This window comes from Erinaceus europaeus, chromosome 10 (genome assembly GCF_950295315.1).
Source record: "Erinaceus europaeus chromosome 10, mEriEur2.1, whole genome shotgun sequence".
NCBI classification, from domain to species: Eukaryota; Metazoa; Chordata; class Mammalia; order Eulipotyphla; family Erinaceidae; genus Erinaceus; species Erinaceus europaeus.
In genome coordinates this window covers 1,663,203-1,685,702 of record NC_080171.1, presented here as the reverse complement: position 1 = coordinate 1,685,702, position 22,500 = coordinate 1,663,203, and the positions used below count along the sequence as shown (strand labels likewise).

The 22,500-nt window shown below is 46.1% G+C and overlaps 1 protein-coding gene across 3 annotated transcripts in view; it reads right to left on the bottom strand.

Moving 5' to 3' along the window:
* The window catches only part of LOC132540694 (thioredoxin domain-containing protein 8-like), a 30,220-nt gene extending 15,590 nt beyond the window's left edge, over window positions 1-14,630 (bottom strand). For 2 of the 3 annotated variants that reach the window (XM_060198896.1, XM_060198897.1), the window contains exons 1-4: window positions 14,589-14,630; window positions 14,282-14,386; window positions 9,911-9,970; window positions 3,590-3,655 (exon numbers count right to left, since the gene is read on the bottom strand). In XM_060198896.1, the coding sequence (XP_060054879.1) occupies window positions 3,590-3,655; window positions 9,911-9,970; window positions 14,282-14,374 (219 nt within the window). In that variant the 5' untranslated portion in view covers window positions 14,375-14,386; window positions 14,589-14,630. Of the gene's footprint in view, window positions 1-2,782; window positions 2,942-3,589; window positions 3,656-9,910; window positions 9,971-14,281; window positions 14,387-14,588 lie in introns of those variants that run through there. The other variant, XM_060198898.1, reaches the window with a different exon arrangement.
* Between the last annotated feature and the right edge of the window lie 7,870 nt (window positions 14,631-22,500).

Here is a 22,500-nt window from a genome sequence, read left to right as displayed (position 1 = left end):
GGAAGTCAAGCAGAAGCGGAGCTCTGACGGTAGATGGGTCAAATTAGGACCAGGCTGGAATGTGAGACGTGACTACAAGAATGAGTCTTGGCTCTGTAAGCAATGGAGGTGATGTCAAATTTCAAGTAAGGGATCTATTTGTAATAGAGATCGGAGCTGTAGGGTTGAAATCAAGGTGGAGAGGACTGTCACAATCACCTACGTTCCACGTACTTACAGCTGAAACCAAGAAGTAAGGGTGAAATTACAAAAAGAGAGGAGGTATAATGGAAAAAGAGAACTTTGAGACACATATCTGAGGACAGCAGGAGACAAGGAGTCAAAGAGAGCTTTGGGCTTATCCAGGATAAAAGACAAAAGGAGAAGGAAGTTTCCAGAACACAGGAACTAATGAGTCCAGCAAGAAACAGAAAGGTGGAGGAGGCTATCAGAACTGGTACCATAAGGCCCTTGGTGAGTATCAGTGGGGCAGATGAGGACTGAGTAGAGGTTAGGGGAGCAGCAGCCATTGTGTCCTTTCAGGAATTAGTGTGGCATGAAGGTCAGTCAGAAGGAGCAGTGGATAAACTCACTGGAAGGCTTTTTTCCCTTCTTGTCAGCATTGACCCGAGTCATCTCAAATCTGCATCACTGAAGAGGCTGTGTGTGTGTGTGTACTTGAGGATGCAGCGAGGAGTGGATTCAGGGTGCAGTGGGACCCCGGGCACCCTGGACTTGGCTCTGCTTCGGCAGAATGGTGGCTTCTCCGGCAGGCTGCCTGTGGTTTCTGCATCTTCCTGAATCCACATTCAGTAAAATTCAAGAAGTCTTGGGCCGGGGAGATGACTGGTGGCAGACGACAGGATCTCCGTGCAGGAAAGGAGTCTCTGCATGCAGGCTCAGAATTAGCTCTGACTGGCCAAGGCTTCATTCTCCATGGGATGAAGTGCAGAGTCTGGTCTGGAGGTGGAGACTAACAAGGGGTGGGGAGGGCAGGACTCATTCTGGTTTTGGTTTTTGCCTCCAGGGTTGTCACTGGTGCTGGCACCCATTTTCCCCTTTCTACTTTATTTTTTAAAATCTATTTTATTTGAGAGGACAGAGAGAAACAAAATGGAGAGGAGATAGAGGGAGAGAAAGAAGCTGCAGACCTGCTTTGTGGCTCACCCTGCAGGTGGGGCCTGAGGGCTGAAACCCAGACCCCTGAGCATGGAGGTGTTTGTGCTTAACCAGCGCAGCATTGCCCAGCCCCCATGAAGGCATGATTCTTTGTAGGAAAACCAGAGCACTGCTAGGGGGGGGTGCAGAGGCCACAGCTGCCTTCTCAAGCATGAGGAAGCAGGTTTAAGACACAGAGCTCTGGGCGCTAGCGTGGTGCTCTGGTGTCCTCTCTCTCTCTCTCTCTCTCTCATTAAAAAAGGAAAATGGTAGCAAAAATAAATGTCTAAATTTCAGGTCTAAAAGAGGATGCTGTAGTCTCCTAGCGCAGAGAAGAATGCAGTCACAGTGGGGCTGGGGCGGTGACAGGAAGCTGCTTGCTCAAGCCAGGAAGCCACGAAGGAGACAGACCCTTCAGGCAGGTGAACACATTTTGGAGATGAAGGAGGAGAAGGTAATGAGATGCTACAAACAGATGTAGGTGTGGGGAGTGGAGGATGCATTTTAAAATAGTTCAAATGTATTGCACCAATCATGGTACAGCAAGCGCATATAATCAGATTGAAAGTAAAAATCTGTGGCTAGCGTGTCAAAGGCTCCCACTCTTGATGTTGCTGATATTGCCATTATGTTCACAGAGATTAAGCCACTTTTTTTCTTTTGCCACTCAGGTTGCTGCCAGGCTTGGGACTACCACAGCTCCCGGTGGCCACTTAAAAAAAATAAAGACCAAGAAAGAGGGTGATGATTTTATCACTGCTACGTTGCTCATGAAGCCTCCACACTGTAGCTGGGGACTGGGGACTTGAACATGGGTCCTCACAGGTAGTGATGTGGGCACTCTCCCACGTGAGCCACTATGTGGACTATGCACAACTGTTTTTTTACTTTGCATATATTTTGCAAAATTGCGTATATTTGCATAACACTGTCAAAGTGCATCCTATTACACTGAATAGATGTATCACAACACAGTCATTATATTACTATTATTTTGAATACGTCCACTTTTTAAAAATTAGAAATAATACCATTATAGGGGCAGGTGGTGGTTCACTTGGCTGAGCACACACTGCGGTGCGCAAGGACACTGGTTCCAGCCCTGGTTCCCCGTCTGCAGGGCGGAAGCTTTTCTAGTGGTGAAGCAGGGCTGCAGGTGTCTCTCTTTTTCTATTCCTCTCTGTCACCCCTTACCTCTTGATTTCTGACTGTCTCTCTCTCCAGTAAATAAATAAAGGTAATGAAAATTAAAAAATACTTTTGCTACTCACTTTTTAAAAAATAGTTATTTATTACTGGATAGAGACAGAGAGAAATTGAGAGGGGAGGAGGAGATAGAAAGAAAAAGAGACAGAGAGACACCTGCAGCCCTGCTTCACCACTCACAAAGCTTCTCCCCCTGCAGGTGGGGACCAGGGGCTTGAACCTGGGTCCTTGAGCACTGTAATGTGTATGCTTAACCTGGCCCCATATTCACTTGTTTTTACTGAAGGTGTTTCTGTAGTAAAAGTTTCCAAGGATATGATAATTTTGTGATAGGAATTGAATGTTCCTTTGAAGTATGTTGCAAAATCACCCTTCATAAGGTGAGCACAACTGTCAAAATCCTGGTCATTGCTGTACATACTACTTTCAACGCACCAAGTATTTGAGACATTTTATTTCACGAATACCTTTGTGATAATAACGACCCCAGCACGCTGAGCTTCTAATGCCTAGCAGGTAAGTCTAACAATTTGGTCATGTTCAGTCATTTGATTCTGTGAGGTGTAAACGTGCTGTGACCATTTCATTGAGAGACCAGCTAAGATACAAAAAGGTGGTTAAGGAGAATGCTCAGACATGGTAAACTTTGCATTTGAAAAAACAAAACAGTCTCACTCTAGGACCAGCATGCTCACCCACTCAGAGTTACTTGGAACCATTTTTGACTAGCATTTCCCAAGAGCTGTCATACTTTAACTTTGTGTAAGAATTTCATCGGGGTAGATGAAATTTTGGGTAGATGATTTCTGTTTCTGCTCAGGTAGGGCTGCTTCTCTTATGAAGCTGCTTACCTCAGATACCTCAGCTACTCTAAATGGGGAGATTTAATCTTGCACTTTTTTGTTTCTTTCCCCAGTTTTTGCCTGTAGGTAAAGTTCAGAAACCAAGAATGCCCATGCTCAGCGGGGAAGCAACGACAGAAGCCAGACCTTCCACCTTCTGCTCCCCACAGTGACCCTGGGTCCATTGAATCAGGGGAGGTAATGGGATATGGAGTTTCAGTGCCGGGAACTGTGTGGAACTGTACCCCTCTTATCCTGTGGTCTTGTCATTGTTTCCATTTTATAAATAAAAACTTAAAATACATGCAGTTCTTTTATCCATCCAGGCCACCCCATGCCTCTCTTAAAAAGACTTTATGGTTCTCTGATGTAGTCTGGTCCTGCCAGTTACCGTGGGAACCTACCGTCCGAGTTTGCTTGAACAGCTGAAATGTGGGGACCGCTTTGATGTTGTAGGTTTCGGCCAGCTCCTGGGAAAGGAGAGAAAAAGCGTGAAGTCACAGTCTCGGGGTCCTCTTCCTTCCTGTGCAGGCACAGTGCCCTTGGCAGGTAGGCCTGCAAGCCCAGGGCGACTGACGCTTTGCAGACTCCTACCAAGAACTTTCCTAACACGCTTCTGGACCCTCCAGATAAGTCAGGGCAGAAAATGATGGTCAAGGGAGTTGGGCGGTAGCACAGCTGGGTAAGTGCAGGTGGCACAAAGCGTGAGGACTGGCGTGAGGATCCCGGTTCGAGCCCCTGGCTCCCCACCTGCAGGGGAGTCACTTCACAGGCGGTGAAGCAGGTCTGCAGGTGTCTGTCTTTCTCTCCCCCTCTCTGTCTTCCCCTCCTCTCTCCATTTCTCTCTGTCCTACCTAACAATGACATCAATAACAATAATAATAATTACAACAATAATAAAAAAACAAGGGCAACGAAAGGGAATAAATAAATAAATATTTAAAAATTGTTAAAAAAAAAAGAAAATCATGGTCGAGTGTTTTCTGCGCTTTCTTATTCTGAGTCTGGAGAGGCTGGGGCAGGGAGGCTGGGGCAGGGAGGCTGGGCAGAATGGATGCCGATGGACTAGATGACCACTGCTTCATCTGTTTACTTCTTTATTTACTGGAGGGTAGAATGAACCACAGAATGGGAGCTGCTTTCAATGTGGTGGGGCCTGGGCTTGAACCTGGTTCTCTGACGTGGCAAAGCAGCGCACTGCCCACGTGCTGTATCGGGCCGGCTCTAGTGCTTTCATCCTCCTGTTTTTGGTGATCAGTTCTGAGATGTTGTTGGATCTGCCCATGTGTTAACTGGGCACATCTGTCTACTGCACCGTGAGTGTCACTGAAGTGAGACTGTCCCATCGCCTCAGGACAGCATGTTCTGCCGTCTCTGTCCATGTCCTGTGCTTCAGAGTTCTGCACCGCTGACGGCTGGGAGTGAGCTTGTGCCCTAAACATCTTACTTCTTCTCAGCCTCTCTTTTTGCATCCTGCTAACCACCATCTTCACACCCTACTTTTTTATTATTTATTATTGGGTAGAGATAGTGAGAAATTGAGAAGGGAGGGGGAGATAGAGAGGGAGAGAGACAGAGAGACACCTGCAGCACTGCTTCACCACTTATGAAGCTTTCCCCATGCAGGCGGGGACCAGGGGCTTGAACCTGGATTCTTGCACACTGTAATGTGAGCACTTAACCAGGTGCGACACCGCCTGGCCCCCTCGTTTTTTTAAAAAAAACACATTTGATGATATTTTAGGTTGGTTCAACATTTAAGTGAGAATTTGCACGTCTTGCCTGTTTCTGTGTATCTTTTCTTATTTAGCTTAATAACACTCAAGGCCCATCCATGTTCTTGCAAATGGCAGAATACAGTCCTCTAAATATCACTCACATGTCATGGAGCTTGTGGAAACTCCAGAGGGGCCCAGTAGAAGACAACATGGTGAGAGGGAGCATGAAAGAGTGTGCCAAGAAGGAGTGCAGTGTCTGCAGAGCCGCCGGTGTGCTGAGTATTCGATGGCTTAGCATTGGCCTTCTCTTTTCAGATTAATTTCTTTATTACGAGAGAGAGAGAGGAGCAAGAGGGAGAGGGAGACCAGAACACTGCTCAACTATAGCAAAGGTGGGAATTGAACCTGTAGCCTCTGGAACCTCAGGTATGTGAGTCGGTGCTCTAATAGGCTGGGTTGTCTCAGCAGATAGTAAGTCTGACGCGACTCTTTCTTATAGAAGCTCCTCTTCATGTTCATATTTGTGGAAGACTTAGGACCAAAGGCCAAAACATGCAAAGAATTTCTATGCTTTTTAATTTAAACAGTCTGCTTTCCAGTGCTGGTTTTGGTGGTGATCTTGTGTTGTAGGCAAAAGAAAACTGGCTGACTTGTGTCTCTCACTTAACTCTCATTTCCTGGCACTGTATTTCTCCCGCTTTCCACCACCACTCCCTTGGCCACAGTGGTCAACTAACAAACTACAACTGGAAGGGCAATCTACTTTTATTTTGTTTTACCTTGATAGACTAAGAGCTTTAAATAGCTCCTCCCTCTCTCTCTCTTTCTCTCTCTTTTTCTCTCTCTCTTTCTCTCTCTCTCTCCCTCTCTCTCTCCTACCCTCCCTCTCTCTCTGCCTCTCTTTCTCTCTCTCTCCCTCTCTCTCTCTCCCTCCCTCTCTCCCTCTCTCTCTCTCTTTCTCTCTCTCTCTTTCTCTCTCTCTCCCCCTCTCTCTCTCCCTCCCTCCCTCCCTCTCTTTCTCTCTCTCTCTTTCTCTCTCTCCCCTCTCTCTCTCCCTCCCTCCCTCCCTCTCTTTCTCTCTCTCTTTCTCTCTCTCTCTTTATCTCTCTCTCTGTCTCCCTCTCTCTCTCATTCACTGTTCAGCTCTGGGTGATGGTGGTGCTGGGGATTGAACCTGGGCCTTCAGAGTGTCTGGCGTGAGAGTCTATTTGTATAACCATTATGCTATCTCCCTCTGCCCTAAGAGCTTTAATTGGAAAGGTGAACAGTAACGTGAGCTGGTGAAGGGGGAGCAGCCACTACCTCTGTACATTGCTGACAGGAATGTAAAATGGAGACCAGAAACAGTGGTCTGGTGAGATGCCAGCATGCCACGGCTGCTCGGGGAACAGTCAGTCTTGCAGCTCATCCAAAAGTCAGGCCTGGAGTGACTAGACCGCTCAACAGCTCAGCTCCGAGACATGTAGCCAAGACACACAGACAAGCACGATGCTTACGCTGAGGTTATCCCTAACAGTGTCTGACCAACACCAACACTCACCTATAAATGGACGGATCAAAGGTGTCTTATCCACACAGTGGAATACTACACAGCACCTGGAGAGCTCACCAGCCTGGGAAGGTGTGGGAAGGACTGGAGAGATTGAGAGAGGACAGAGTAACAGCAAACAGCTAAGACTCACCCCCCCAAAAAAAACAACAAATATGGAGAACCATCGAACCCACAAACCCCGACAAACTGCAACTGGGACGTCTGTAGACACCGAAGCCTCAGGTGGGTGCTGGTGTGTGTGGACGGGGTGAGAGGGGGCGCGGGACTGAGGCCAAGCACCCAGCGGCTGGGAGCTCTGGCAGCAAACGGGACCGTCTTATCTCAGCATCAGCAGTCAAGGCTGCTCAGGTGCTGGCTGTTGGGGGGCGGGCACCTCTGAGCTTTGGCCCTTGGCCTCGGGTGAGTCTGCTGAACTGGGGGTGGGGTCTCCCCAGCAGCAGGGGCTGTGCCTGACAGGCTGCTCTGCCCCCAAACTCAGGCAACAGTCAGAAGGTGATTGGTAGCAGCTGCAGCTCAAGGTGACGGGCCGCAGCTGATGGCCAGATGGTAAATCGAGTCCTGCTCCTTCAAACACAACCGCCACTCCGTAGCCAGCCCCCGTGGCTTGAAGACAGATGGAAACTCTACAGAGAAGCCATGTGTACACACTACCTAGAGTTTACAGCAGCCCAAGGGGATAACCAGAGACATAACCCCGGCCCCACTGCCTAATATAGAAACAAGTGCAAAGCAGGCATGACAGTAACCACCTGGTGGCTCAGCAAAAGCCGGCATGGCAAATGCACAGACAGCAGAGAAGTAACAAGAGCAAACTGCACAGCACGACTATTCAAAAAGACGGAAATGAAACAGAAGGACTCCAGCAAGTGGGGCAAGAGATTTGCACCCCACACTTCAGACAAGAGGATGATCTCAAACAGGTCACGAACTCACACAACTCAACAGGAAGAAAAAGAACACACAGTAAAAAAAGTGGGTAGAAGATATGAATAGACGGTTCTCTAAAGAAGAGACACACGTGGCCCGCTCCTCGTATTTACCCAAAAGAGATCATACACCGATTCAAAGGGATATTTATACCTCCATGCTCAGTGCGGTTCTCTTCACAAAAACCTGGAAACAACCAAAATGCCCTTTCACAGATGACTGGATAAAAAGTTCTGGGACATATTCTCAACAGAGTACTATGAAGCAATAAAAAAGATGATACTGTGTCCTTTGGGATGAAGTGGGTGGAGCTGGAGGAGATGATGCTCAGACTCGGGCAGGAGGGAAGGGCAGCTGCTGCGGGACGGCTCCCCTCATGATGCTCAGACTCGGGCAGGAGGGAAGGGCAGCTGCAGGATGGCTCCCCTCATGGGGAACAGAGAGAACGGAGCCTGCTGCAGTCTCCTCACAGTTGTAGATATAGGGTGACTTTTTTCACATTTGTAGGAGGTAGGGATGGGGACACAGACCTTTGGTGACAGGAGCAGTGAAAAATAAATAGATAAATAAATAAGAAATTGGGAGGGAAAGAGGTTGGAGAAGGAGAGACAGAGAGACACTTGCAAATAAAAATCCCCCCGAAGTATGCAAGAGCAAAAATGAATAAAGTAGCTATATGCTTTCACATGAATGGACCTGGAGAACACAGTCTAAGGGGGAGAAGTGTGTCAGAGAAGACACGTGCATGCCATGGTTCCACTTACATGAAATGGTCAGAATCGGCGACTGGAACACAGGGTTCAGATGCCTGGTTGCCAGTGATCGGGGGGAGGTGAGGGTACGCCCTGGTGCCTGCCAGAACTCCCAGTGTCACTGCAAAAGCCACACAGTGGCTGGGAGACTGATTGTGCTGACGGCTGCAGGTGTGTGACCATGGGAGAAAGACCCTGACTGTGCTTTGCTCTTCATCAAAGACAGGAATCAAACTCTGTCCCGTCTGCACCAAGCCTGAAGGAAATGGAACGTCGGCATGCCCTGCAGCCGTGCCGCGCGCTTCTTATTCTGTTTCTACAGTTTGGGCAATAAAAGTGCTGAGGTGCTTAGAGGTGAGCTGCTACAACACACACACATCAAAAGGCTGAAAGAATGAATGATATGTGTTCGTGTTATTCGACAATGCAGATTTAATCTTACATACTTGTTGTTGCTTTTCCTCACTGTAAATAAGCAAATGCCAGGGAGGAGGCTTTGTAGAGACATTGTGTTTATTGGTCAGGGGCATCGCCATGTTGTTTTGGGGTTGAAGGAAGACACGTGATGGGAGGATTTAAAAACATCCACTTACAAAAAAAAATTAACGGTTTACAGTCAACAGTAACACACAGTAGTTGGCACATGTCTCACACCTTTCAGCTGTCCATATAACACTCTCACCCCCCACCCAGGTCCTCTTCCACCATCATGTTCCAGGACCCGAACGCTGCTCCCACCCCAGAGTCCTTTCCTGTGGTGCAGTGCACCAACTCCATAGACTGCGTCTCAGACTTTGTGAGAATTAAGTAGGTCACAGTGGAGCAGAGGACTTCGTTAGGGTGTTGTGTAGTGACTTACAACCATCATGTGTGACTATGAACATGTGTGTGTGTGTGTGTGTGTGTGTGTGTGAGAGAGAGAGAGAGAGAGAGAGAGAGAGGAGAGAGAGATGGAGAGAAATGGAGAGGGAGAGAGAGCAAGAGAGAGAAATGGAGAGAAATGGAGAGGGAGAGAGAGCGAGAGAGAGAGAGAGGAGAGAGAGAGGCAGAGAAGTGGAGAGACAGAGACAGAGAGAGAGAGAGGGAGAGAGAGACCACAGTACTGAAGCTGCCTTCAATGCAGTGTGGTTTCTGGGCCTGAACTTGGGTCACACACATGGTAAAGCACAACATCTCCAAGTGGGTTCTTCCACCAGCCCTTACATTTTAATATTTATTTATTTAAAAAAGGAGACATTAACAAAACCGTAGGATAAGAGGGGTACAACCCCACACAGTTCCCACCACCAGATCTCTATATCCCATCCCCTCCCCTGATGGCTTTCCCATTCTTTATCCCTCTGGGAGCGTGGACCCTGGGTCATTGTGGGTTGCAGAAGGTGGATGCCAGCATGATGCCGAACATTTTAATTTTTTAAAGAGTGGGAGGCAGGGGAGAGAGGCTGGTGCCCACTTGGGCGCTGTTCATAGTGTATCCCTGTGGTGTCAAAGGTCAGAGTTTGGGCCCCAGATATGGTGAGGCCAGAGCTCTGTCTGGTGAGCTGCCCCCTGACACCAGCTGTTTTTGTTTATCTGTTTGTTTTTTCAGTAATATAAAACACACAAGAGTATTATAAGGGAGTCTACTATAATTTACCAACACATTGTGCAATTTGACTTGATTTTAAATCGGTTAAAATAGAACCCCGGCCAGTGCTCTCCGCCCCGCAGGACTGCATCAGAGCACTGTGTGTGTGTGTTTGTGTCTTTCTACATGGAAGGATTTCAGACAGTTACCTGAGATTCGTCCACATCCACATTAGCAAAGATCACATCTTTGTACTGTAAAGACATTGCCTTCAAAATAAAACACAACAAATTCCCTATTAGCTTAGTGTTAAGACACATCCTAAAGATACCATCCTATGGCAAGAAGCCAGGAATGTGCTCAGAGTTCACTAAAGAGCTCAACCTCCTTCTGGCCCTTCACTGCATTGGAACTTGAAGCCCCAAAGTCAAGTGTCAGGTCAAAACTAATGATTTTGGGGCTGGGGGTGGTGCACCCTGCAGAGTGCACATGTTACACTGCACAAGGACCCGGGTTGAAGCCCCCAGGCCCAACCTTCAGGGGGAACCACTTTATGAGCAGTGAAGCAGGGCTGCAGGTGTCTCTCTGTCTCTCTCCCTTCTCTACCCCCCTTTTCTCAATTTTTCTGTTTCTCACCTAAAAACTTAATAAAATAAAAAATATTAAAAAAAACTCTATTGACCCAGAGACTTGAAAATCAAATTGAAGATTAACAATTCAAGATTGCAAAAAGGATCTAAGGTAAAGAAGTAATAAAATGCACACCATTTCCCAGTTTTTACCCTGCGGGGTGGAGAAATAGCCTTTTCCCCATGGGAGTCTGTCTTCAGCACGCAGTCCTCTGGAGCCAGGACCCCGCTGCCGCAGGCCACTCGCCGCCTTGTCTTGGGGGCCGTGGCGAGGCTGCCTACAGGCTGGCTGATGCTCCTGTGACGGAGGTGAGGTGGAGCTGTTTGTGTTGACCTCCTTGCCTCCTGTCCCCAGGACCATCTGAGCTCTCTTCTGTCCTCCTGTGAGGTCCTTCTGGTGAAAGCACTCCCAGAGAAAAATGTGCAGAGACAGAGGGAGCACTTTTCTCCTGCTTCAGTTTCTTTTCTTTTTCTTTCCTCTTCTTTTCTTTTCTTTTCTTTTCTTTTCTTTTCTTTTCTTTTCTTTTCTTTTCTTTTCTTTTCTTTTCATGTCTTTCCTTTTCTCTTCACTTCTTTCTTTCTTTCTTTCTCTCTCTCTTTCTTTCTTTTTCCCCTGGAAGCATCTCTGAGAGCAGTGGTGACAATGGTTGGTAACGGCCCCAAGGGGAGGGCATGAACCAACTATTTCTGTAATGGTCCTGAGTCTGTACTTTAAGGTGATATCAACAGCTTGCTGACTTGCTTTAAGGTCATAGCTCAAGCAGGTCTAGTTACCTGTTTTAAGTGGTGATGACCCTAATGTGTTGGGTTTCCTGCAGGGAGGACAAAGCAGTGCGCTGTCTAGGTGAGATATTCTGCTAGCCTGAGACCTACTGCTTTAAGCCATTCAGATGCATAAGACGTGGCATAGTGGTTAGAGCCTTGGACTTCCAAGTGTGAGGTTTGAGATTTGAACCCTGTTCTTTCACATGCCAACAGGCTGCTCTTGGCCTTACTCTTTATCTCATGAAATAAATAAAATAAAAATAAGCAGATAAGGAAAATGATCGCTTATGATTCACATTCTCTTGTTGTAATATATATATATATATATTTAATGAACTTAAAAAAATATTTATTTTCCCTTTTGTTGCCCTTGTTGTTGTAGTTATGATTGTTGTTGTTATTGATGTCATCGTTGTTGGATAGGACAGAGAGAAATGGAGAGAGGAAGGAAAGACAGAGAGGGGGAGAGAAAGACAGACACCTGCAGACCTGCTTCACCACCTGTGAGCGACTCCCCTGCAGGTGGGGAGCCGGGGGCTCAAACTGGGATCCTTATGCTGGTCCCTGTGCTTCGCTGTGCTACCACCCCGACTCCCATATATATATATGCTTTATCAAAGTCTTGGAAAATGCCTCGCACCCCTACTCCACTTCAAGGATTTGTGTCTTCAGAACTGCTCAGTGTATTATTGCACAGTGTGCATGAGCCCAAATAAGTTCAAAAGTCATGTTTGCCTTGGGCTGGGTTCTCCCACAAACCAGGTGAAAGCAGGGCAATGAGAGGCCAGCCTCCAAAGAGACAAGACCTAGGTCTGAAAGAGCTGAATCTCAGTGTGAGGGCAGGCACAGGGCAAATGCTCAGGCCTGGATGGCACAGCCCCAGACCTGCTGCCCCCAAGGAGGTCTGAAGACACGCAGGGAGGGGTGTGCTCTGGGAGGCGGTGGGTAAAGTGCTGGACTCTCAAGCTTGAGATCCCAAGTTCGAACCCCAGCAGTGCACGTAACAGTGATACTATGATTCTCTCTGTGTGTGTTATTAATAAATACAACATTAAAAAAAGATATGCAGGGGATTGGGCTGTAGCGCAGTGGGTTAAGCGCAGGTGGCGCAAAGTGCCAAGGGCGGGCATAAGGATCCTGATTGGAGCCCCTGGCTCCCCACCTGCAGGGGAGTCGCTTCACAGGTGGTGAAGGGGGTCTGCAGGTGTCTATCTTTCTCCTCCCTCCTCTGTCTTCCCCTCCTCTCTCCATTTCTCTCTGTCCTACCCAACAACAAATACGAACGACATCAACAATGGCAATAATAATAACCACAACGAGGCTACAACAACAAGGGCAACAAAAGGGAAAAAAAATGGCCTCCAGGAGCGGTGGATTCATGGTGCAGGCACTGAGCCCAGCAATAACCCTGGAGGGAAAGAAAAAAAAAAAAGATATGCGGAGAGTGAGAGAACACAAGTTGTAGATTTCGTTGTACTTTATAAAACATCTCTCATTGACTCTTGGAATTTGCTTACTTCAGTTATGTGGCCTGTGGGCATGTTTATATTCCTGAAGCTGAGATCAGGAACTCTCTCAAAGTTATTCTGAATGTCACAATAGAAGAACTTATCAGATGCTATATCCCCTCTGGATACTCCTAAAACTTTAGCTGTACAGTAGATGTGGCAGTATAATTAACCAGTTTCTTAATTTGGGTATGAGTTTATTTCCAATTAAATGTCAAAGGCTATAACCATGGTTAGAATTAATTCAGGGAGATACAAGACTTCCAGAAAAAAAGCTGAAATGACAAAGACATGTTGAAAGCCAACGGTAGTATTTCAATTGAGTAAATTATCAATTTGTCATACTTTGTATCTTAATGCTTTTTCAGCCACTAAGTTGCAAATGTTACCACGATGCAGCCTGACTTCCCTGGACAGACAGCCTCACCCATGTGTCCTGGAACCTCCCCTCCCCAGATCCCTGCCCCACCAAGGAAAGATAGGAATAGCCTGGGGGTGTGGGTCCACATGCCAACACCCATGTCCAGTGGAGAAGCAATGACAGAAGCCAGAACTCACCCCCTCTGCTTCCCATAAAGAATTCTGGTCTATGTTCCCAGAGGGATAAAGAATAGGGAAGCTTCCAATGGAGGTGAGGGAATGGGACAGGGAACTGTTGGTGGGAATTCTGTGCAATTGTACCCCTCTTGTCCTATGGTCTTGTCAATCATTATTAAATTAAAAAAAATAAAACTTTAAATTTGGGAGAGTAGTTTTCTCAGCATTGAGCAGTAAGCGTGAAGCTGCTGTACACTAGGAAAGATTGCAAAGAAAATGCCCTGCAGCTCTTTCTGCAATATGTTATACAAAAGTAGAAAAAGGGAAAGAGGCAGAGAGACACAATGATGACAGTTTTCAAATGAGGCAATAGAAAAAGTAAGTAGGTAGGACACTGTAGAAAAAGCAGAGCCTTAGTTTGGGAGCTCCGTAGGAGGCGAGACCACACGTGTGGGATGAAGATGGGATGTCAGTGCACAGCTGCCACCAAGCAGATGCTTTCCTGAAACACTTTACGAGCGGGTCAGAGCAAAGAGAATATGTGAGGCGTGGTTTCTTCTGTGATCGGGCTGAAGCACAGAGAGCAGTTTATTGTTGCATATTATAGTTACAGACAAGCATCAAGTTTATGTGTGACGTGTTCCGACATTTGGAAGTCTTAGACTCTGGGGCTGTTGTCATTAGGAGTAGTCCGTTGTCTTCCACAATTCTATTCTCTGTACATCTTGATATTCCTGGCAGGATAATCCGTACAAGTAGTTTTAGTCATCTTCTTTTTCCTCCTCTCCCTCCTCCTCCTCCTTCCTCTTTCCTTTTCCTTTCCTTTTTCTTTCTTCCCCCAGAACACTGGTCAGCTCTGGCTGATGGTGGTGCTGGGGGCTGAATCTTGAACTTTGAAGCCTCAGGCATGAGAGTCTCTCTGCAGAACCATGATGCTATCTCCTCTGCTCTGTATTCGTCTTGTGATGTGTGCCAGTTATCTAATCAGATCTTGGCATATTATCTTCAGGCTTATCAAGATGTTTCAAGACCTACGATTCCTTAGTGGCTCTTTAATAGTCATATTGTTAGGGTTTACAGGAAGACCTTGAGGACTCTCAATTCCTTCCAACACTATCAAATTGATCTTGAAGACACTTACATGAATAAGAGGTGAGATCCTCTTGCAGGGGCCACACCATTTGGCTGTGAACTCAATGACTACAAGCTTGCTTCCGGCAGCTTTCAAAAACATTTTCAATTCATCCTGGACCAGAACACAGGTGAGAAATGTGTCATCACTGAACTCCATTACATCTCACAGAAAAGAAAAAAAACGACAGTTTAGTCCTTAAGAATCATTCTCTATGCCACTCAAGCTGTCCTAACTGGACTTGGCGTCACATGGATCTTCGAAGGAGACATCAGTGACAGTACGCCCCCATCCCAAAGCTTAGGAGTCTGTTTACCAAAGAGGTCGATGGCAGGCGGGCAGTGGGTGGTCACCTCTGTGGAGAAAGGAACCAAGTTGACTGGTGAGAGGTAACGGGTGGAGGGCGGACTGAATGGTTGCTTAATGTGGATGTACACTTGCCGTTTTAAAACAAATAACCTGGACTAACCCAATAACTCACCTGGACAGTGTGCTTGCTACTCTACCATGAGCTTAATCCAGGGTTAAGCCCAGTCTCCCACCAACTGAAAAACATTTTGGGGACCAGCTGGTGGCACACCTGCTTGAGCACACATGTCACAATATGCAAGGGCCCGGGTTTGAGGCCCTCCTGGTCCCCACCTGCAGGGGGAAAGCTTAGTGAGTGGTGAAGCAGCTGGCTCTCTGTCTTTCTCCCTCTCTTACTCCCCCTTCATTTGTCCATTTCTGGCTGACTTTATCCAACAAATAAATATAAAATAAAGATAAAGAAAGAGATTTAAGTGCTATGGTCTCTCTCTGCTTTTCTGCCTCTCTGTCTAAACAATAAAATGAAATAAGATGGGAGTAGGGTGGTAGCACAACAGGTTAAGCACAGGTGGTGCAAAGCGCAAGGACCTGCATTGGGGATCCCAGTTCGAGCCCTCAGCTCCCCACCTGCAGGGGAGTCACTTCACAAGTGGTGAAGCAGGTCTGCAGGTGTCTATCTTTCTCTCCCCCTCTGCCTTCCCCTCCTCTCTCCATTTCTCTCTGTCCTATCCAACAACAATGACATCAGTCATAACTACAACAATAAGAAAACAACAAAGGCAACAAAAGGGAATAAATAATAAATAAATATTTTTTAAAAATGAACTAAGATGAGGGACCTAAATATTTTAACAGTAAAAAATTAAAAAGGATAACAATAATAATAATCTGAATCATCTTGGCTCCGGGGATGGTTACTATTAAAACTACAGTCAAAACTTGACATTTAAGGATCTAACACACTGTGCTGAACATCTTAAGTGGATTTGTGATTAACTGCTCAGATTATTTAGATAAAATGATGTCCTCTTCCTGGAAAAACAGTTATTTATTTATTTGGGTAGAGGCAGAGAGAAACACGAGAGTGAGGAGATAGAAAGGGAGAGAGGAAGAGAGACACCTGCAGACTTGTTTCACCACTTGTGAAGTGAGCCCTCTGCAGGTGGGAACTGGAGGCTTGAACCCAGGTTCTTGTGCACTGTAACATGTGCTCAACCAGGTGCACTATCACCCGGCCTTCTTCCTGGAACACATGACAGTCTTTACACTTGTTTATTTTATGTGTTGGTACCGCCTGAAGCTAGTTATTTCATGCAAGCATGGGTTGTTTCTCCAAGAAGTGCCTGTATTCTGATGGACTCTATAAAAGGCACATGCCAATTGCTCATGAAGAGTTTGGTGATTTGCCAATAGTAAAGTGTTCTAGTAAAGATTCATCCCTCCAATAGTACAGTGTTCTAGTAAAGATTCATCCCTCCAATAGTACAGTGTTCTAGAAAAGATTCATCCCTCCTATAGTAAAGTGTCTAGTAAAGATTCATCCCTCCTATAGTAAAGTGTTCTAGTAAAGATTCATCCCTCCAATAGTACAGTGTTCTAGTAAAGATTCATCCCTCCAATAGTACAGTGTCCTAGTAAAGATTCATCCCTCCTATAGTAAAGTGTTCTAGAAAAGATTCATCCCTCCTATAGTAAAGTGTCTAGTAAAGATTCATCCCTCCTATAGTAAAGTGTTCTAGTAAAGATTCATCCCTCCAATAGTACAGTGTTCTAGTAAAGATTCATCCCTCCTATAGTAAAGTGTCTAGTAAAGATTCATCCCTTCTATAGTAAAGTGTTCTAGTAAAGATTCATCCCTCCAATAGTACAGTGTTCTAGTAAAGATTCATCCCTCCTATAGTAAAGTGTCTAGTAAAGATTCATCCCTCCTATAGTAAAGTGTTCTAGTAAAGATTCATCCCTCCAATAGTACAGTGTTCTAGTAAAGATTCATCCCTCCTATAGTAAAGTGTCTAGTAAAGATTCATCCCTTCTATAGTAAAGTGTTCTAGTAAAGATTCATCCCTCCAATAGTACAGTGTTCTAGTAAAGATTCATCCCTCCTATAGTAAAGTGTCTAGTAAAGATTCATCCCTCCTATAGTAAAGTGTTCTAGTAAAGATTCATCCCTCCTATAGTAAAGTGTTCTAGTAAAGATTCATCCCTCCAATAGTACAGTGTTCTAGTAAAGATTCATCCCTCCAATAGTACAGTGTTCTAGTAAAGATTCATCCCTCCTATAGTAAAGTGTCTAGTAAAGATTCATCCCTCCTATAGTAAAGTGTTCTAGTAAAGATTCATCCCTCCAATAGTAAAGTGTTCTAGGAAAGATTCATCCCTCCAATAGTACAGTGTTCTAGAAAAGATTCATCCCTCCTATAGTAAAGTGTCTAGTAAAGATTCATCCCTCCAGTAGTAAAGTGTTCTAGTAAATATTCATCCCTCGAATAGTAAAGTGGTCTAGTAAAGATTCATCGCTCCAGTAGTAAAGTGTTCTAGTAAAGAGTCATCCCTCCTATAGTAATGTGTCTAGTAAAGATTCATCCCTCCAGTAGTAAAGTGACTAATAAAGATTCATCACACCTGGGCTGAGTAGAGCACACAGCTGGGCTGAGTAGAGCACACACCTGAGCTGAGTAGAGCACACAGCTGGGCTGAGTAGAGCACACACCTGAGCTGAGTAGAGCACACACCTGGGCTGAGTAGAGCACACACCTGGGCTGAGTAGAGCACACACCTGAGCTGAGTAGAGCACACAACTGAGCTGAGTAGAGCACACACCTGGGCTGAGTAGAGCACACACCTGGGCTGAGTAGAGCACACACCTGAGCTGAGTAGAGCACACACCTGGGCTGAGTAGAGCACACACCTGGGCTGAGTAGAGCACACACCTGGGCTGAGTAGAGCACACAGCTGAGCTGAGTAGAGCACACAGCTGAGCTGAGTAGAGCACACACCTGGGCTGAGTAGAGCACACAGCTGAGCTGAGTAGAGCACACACCTGAGCTGAGTAGAGCACACACCTGGGCTGAGTAGAGCACACACCTGGGCTGAGTAGAGCACACACCTGGGCTGAGTAGAGCACACAGCTGAGCTGAGTAGAGCACACAGCTAGGCTGAGTAGAGCACACAGCTGAGCTGAGTAGAGCACACACCTGGGCTGAGTAGAGCACACACCTGAGCTGAGTAGAGCACACAGCTGAGCTGAGTAGAGCACACACCTGAGCTGAGTAGAGCACACACCTGGGCTGAGTAGAGCACACACCTGGGCTGAGTAGAGCACACACCTGAGCTGAGTAGAGCACACACCTGGGCTGAGTAGAGTACACACCTGAGCTGAGTAGAGCACACACCTGGGCTGAGTAGAGCACACACCTGGGCTGAGTAGAGCATACACCTGGGCTGAGTAGAGCACACACCTGGGCTGAGTAGAGTACACACCTGAGCTGAGTAGAGCACACACCTGGGCTGAGTAGAGCACACACCTGGGCTGAGTAGAGCACACACCTGGGCTGAGTAGAGCACACACCTGAGCTGAGTAGAGCACACAGCTGAGCTGAGTAGAGCACACACCTGGGCTGAGTAGAGCACACACCTGGGCTGAGTAGAGCACACACCTGGGCTGAGTAGAGCACACACCTGGGCTGAGTAGAGCACACACCTGGGCTGAGTAGAGCACACACCTGGGCTGAGTAGAGCACACACCTGGGCTGAGTAGAGCACACACCTGGGCTGAGTAGAGCACACACCTGGGCTGAGTAGAGCACACACCTGGGCTGAGTAGAGCACACACCTGGGCTGAGTAGAGTACACACCTGGGCTACAGTGAGCACAGATTTCCTGCTCCAGCTCCCAGGTTTGAGCCCAGGCTCCCGGGTTGCAGGGCCACATCAAATTCATGCTGTGATATCTCTCCTTTCCTCCTGTTTCTCATCTTCTATCTTCCAAAAAGAGACTAGCAGGAGTGGCGGATTAATCTGAGACCAGAGAAACCCTGGTGGTAAGTACATAAGTATTTGTCTCTTGACTGCTTTTCTATATGGTGCTATCCCCCAAGTAACAACACAAAGACAAAAACTAAAGAAAATACTTTGTTAGAGAGCAATAAAGGTATTAGATGCTGCAGTAATCATTAAAACTTGCCAAATATATTCTCAAAATGGTCTCCTTAGAATTATTCAATGAATTCTGAAGGCCCAGGTTCAATCTCCCATACCATCACAAGCCAGTTCTGATCAGTGCTCTGGTAAAAAAAAAATAAATAAAAAAGTAAAGGGACCCGGGTGGTAGCACAGTGGGTTAAGCGCAAGTGGTGCAAACGCAGGGACCGGCATAAGGATCCCGGTTCTAGCTCCCGGCTCCCCACCTGCAGGGAAATCTCTTCACAAGCTGTGAAGCAGATCTGCAGGTGTCTATCTTTCTCTCCCCCTCTCTTTCTTCCCCTCCTCTCTCCATTTTTCTCTGTTCTATCCAACAATGATGATATCAATAACTACAACAATAAAACAACAAGGGCAACAAAAGGGAATTAATAAATATTTTTTAAAATGTAAAAATCAATCAATCAATCAATATTGGATTAATCTGACTAAATACTTGCCATGTTTTTCAGAATATTCATCATGATTCTCACTTTGCAATGGCTGATGAGATGGCCGCTGACTCGGTGGGCTCACAGCAAGCTTCCTCACTGATTCTGGATTCTGACTGGAGTAGGCTGACTTCTCTATGACATCATCTGACCTGCGGTTTCAGAATGCAGAACTCTGGGGCACTGTGGCTCTGCTTCAGTACTGGCCACAAGAAGCCGCCAGCTGCAGGCCTTAGATGAACCACAGAGTAGTTGACGCTTCTGCTTCTGGTCTTCTGTGACCTATTTCACAAACCCTCTTCCAACTGCACAGCTGCCCCATGAGAACCAAGCAGGGTAACATTCAACAGGTGAGGAATTCCTTTAGAATTAGGAAGGGATTGTGTTCAAATTGGGACATACTAAATGCCCAAGTCATTCAACCTCAATGAGTGAACAATTAACTGGGGTTCCTAAGTCAGATCCCTGAGCTCTGCTCTTATGGAGAATCGCACCTTTACGTATTAGACCAAGAACTGGCACAGTGTTTCTGGAAAGGGACAGATAATTTATGATTTGTGGTTCACAGGCAGTCTTTGTTGCTTACTTTTTTTTGCTTTAGAAATCTAAAAACCTTTCTTACGTAGCAGAATGTGCAAAACTAACAGAAGATGACCAATTCGTTAGTTTTTTAAATGTTAATTAATTTATTATTTTTCTAAAAAGGAAACACTGACAAAACCATAGGGTAAGACGGGTACAACTTCACACAATCCCCACCACCAGAACTCCATATCCCACCCCCTCCCGATAGCTTTCCTATTCTCTGTCCCTCTGGGAGCATGGACCCAGGTCATTGTGGGTGCAGAAGGTGGAAGCTCTGGCTTCTGTCATTGCTTCCCCGCTGAACATGGGTGTTGACAGTTGGATCCATACTCCCAGCCTGTCTCTCTCTTGCCCTTGCCTGATTGCTATGGCAAGAAATTCCAACACTGTGTTGAATAGTAATGGTGATAGTGGGCAGCCCTGTCTAGTACCTGATCTGAGGGGAAATGCTTCCAGTTTTCACCAGTGAGTATGATGTTGGCTGTAGGTTTGCTATATATGGACACCACTATGTTAAGGAATTTTCCATCTATTCCCATATTTTGTAGTGTTTTGATCATGAAGGGATGTTGAATTTTATCAAAGGCTTTCTCTGCATCTATTGATATGACCATGTGGTATTGGTCTGTAGTGTGTGTGTGTGTGTGTGTGTGTGTGTGTATCTGCTGACATTCCTTGAATACATTTAGAAACATGCATATTAGTTGGAATACTGCATGATTTCTTTTTCTTAATGATTTCATTGAGGAAATAATGACTTATGGGACCCCTGTTGATGCCTTTTTACAACCTCTTACCTCCACATCATGCCCATCAATAAACCAAATCCTTCTCACCACGGTGCCCTGGATGCCCAACACCCTCCCTAGCCCCACAGTCCAGAGTCCTTTGCTTTGCTGTAACATTCCATCCAGCCCAAGCTTCAGATCATGTTTCCCTTGTTTTGCCTTCTCCCTAAGTCCCACATGTGAGTGAGACCACCTGGTGGTCTCCTGGTGAGAACAGAATTTCTGATGTAGATCACATGTAAGCACTTTCCCAAATCTTTTGCTCATCCATAGTCATATCCTTCTAGTTTACATTTTCAGGCGATCAAACTCACTTGAAGCGAAGGCAGGCATAGAACATAAATGTAAAGTCATAAGACAAAATAGTCAACCTGATTTTCTTTTTTGGCAGATTACCCAAACTGACCTTACCAGAGTGTTGGCCTACATCAATCAGCTGGAATGTTTTAGGAATAAACAAACTCATTTATTTACCTTGGAAAGAGCTGTTAAGATTGGACCACATCAGTTTTTTAATTCTAGGCTGCGTAACAGTAGTCAGGCTGAGAGAGTGGGGCCATACATCCGTCTTCTTCAACTGCTTTCATGATCAGAGACACCCAAAATGCTAACACACCTTTTTATTCATTGATTGAATAATGATCGGCAAGACCATAGGACAAGAGCGGCACAATCCCACACAGTCCCCACCACCAGAGCTCTGTGTCCCATCCCCTCCATTGGAAGCTTCCCTGTTCTTTATCCCTCTGGGAGTCTGGACCAGAATTCTTTATGGGGAGCAGAAGGTGGGAGGTCTGGCTGCTGTCAGTGCTTCTCCACTGGACATGGACATTGGCAGGTGGATCCATACCTCTGTTTGTGCAGTCCCTTCTTCTTTTTTTTTTTTTTAAAGAATTTATTTATTCATGAGAAAGATAGGAGAGAAAGAACCAGACATCACTCTGCTACATGTGTTGCCAGGGATCGAACTCAGGACCTCGTGGTTGAGAATCCAATGCTTTATCCACTGCGCCACCTCCCAGACCACACAGTCCCTTCTTCTATAACAAAAATGATCTGGGGTAGTCTTTGATCATTATCCATTTTTTTTCCTTTTCTGTTTTTCTTTACCTCTGGGATACTTTAATTATTAACATTACTTGTCTGACTGCTATGCCCACTGGAGCTTGAGATCTCTTGTTTCGACACTTTTGCTTCACAGTCAGAATTTTATTGACGAGACCGAAGATCTCACATTCCCTCTGTTTAATAAAGTGAGAAACAAATGAGACAGGTGAGCAGCAGAGAAAAGCAAGATTGAATTAACCTGTCAGGGTCGCTGAGAAATGAGAGCCTCATCGTGCAGACCAGGGGGCTTCCTTCATAGGATTCCAATTCCTGCTGTTACATCTGTCCTGGCATCCGTGTTTGGGAATGGTCTTAGTGGTTGTCTCCAGGTCCTGCGGGAGTCTCTAAGAGGAGCTACCGGTTGGTGCCTTTGACCAGAACTTGACGTGGGCAGTCCATGTGCACAAACACAGTCTGCACCAGCAAGATGAATCCCTTCTGCATGCTGTTACTGTGTCTCCTTCCTCTTCCCCTTTCTCCTCTTTTTTTCATTCAGAGGGAGAGACAGATATTTACGTTGTTGAACACTGCCAATCCCCAGGTGAGAGATGTTGACTTGAAGGAGGGACTCAGTCTTAGGTGCTGTCCCCACTTATGGGATCTTCCAAACACCCACCTGGTTGTTCCAGGACCTGGCGCAGTGGGCGAGCTTCGCACCTGCAGCAAGAGCTCCTGAGTTCTGTCTGTCACCGCTTATACCGGGATGCTTCTCCTGTCCCTCTGTCTCCCCCCACCTCCTTCATGAAAAAACATAAAATGACTCTTAAAAGAAAAGTTAAGGTGATTATACTCACTACACAGTTAGGGAG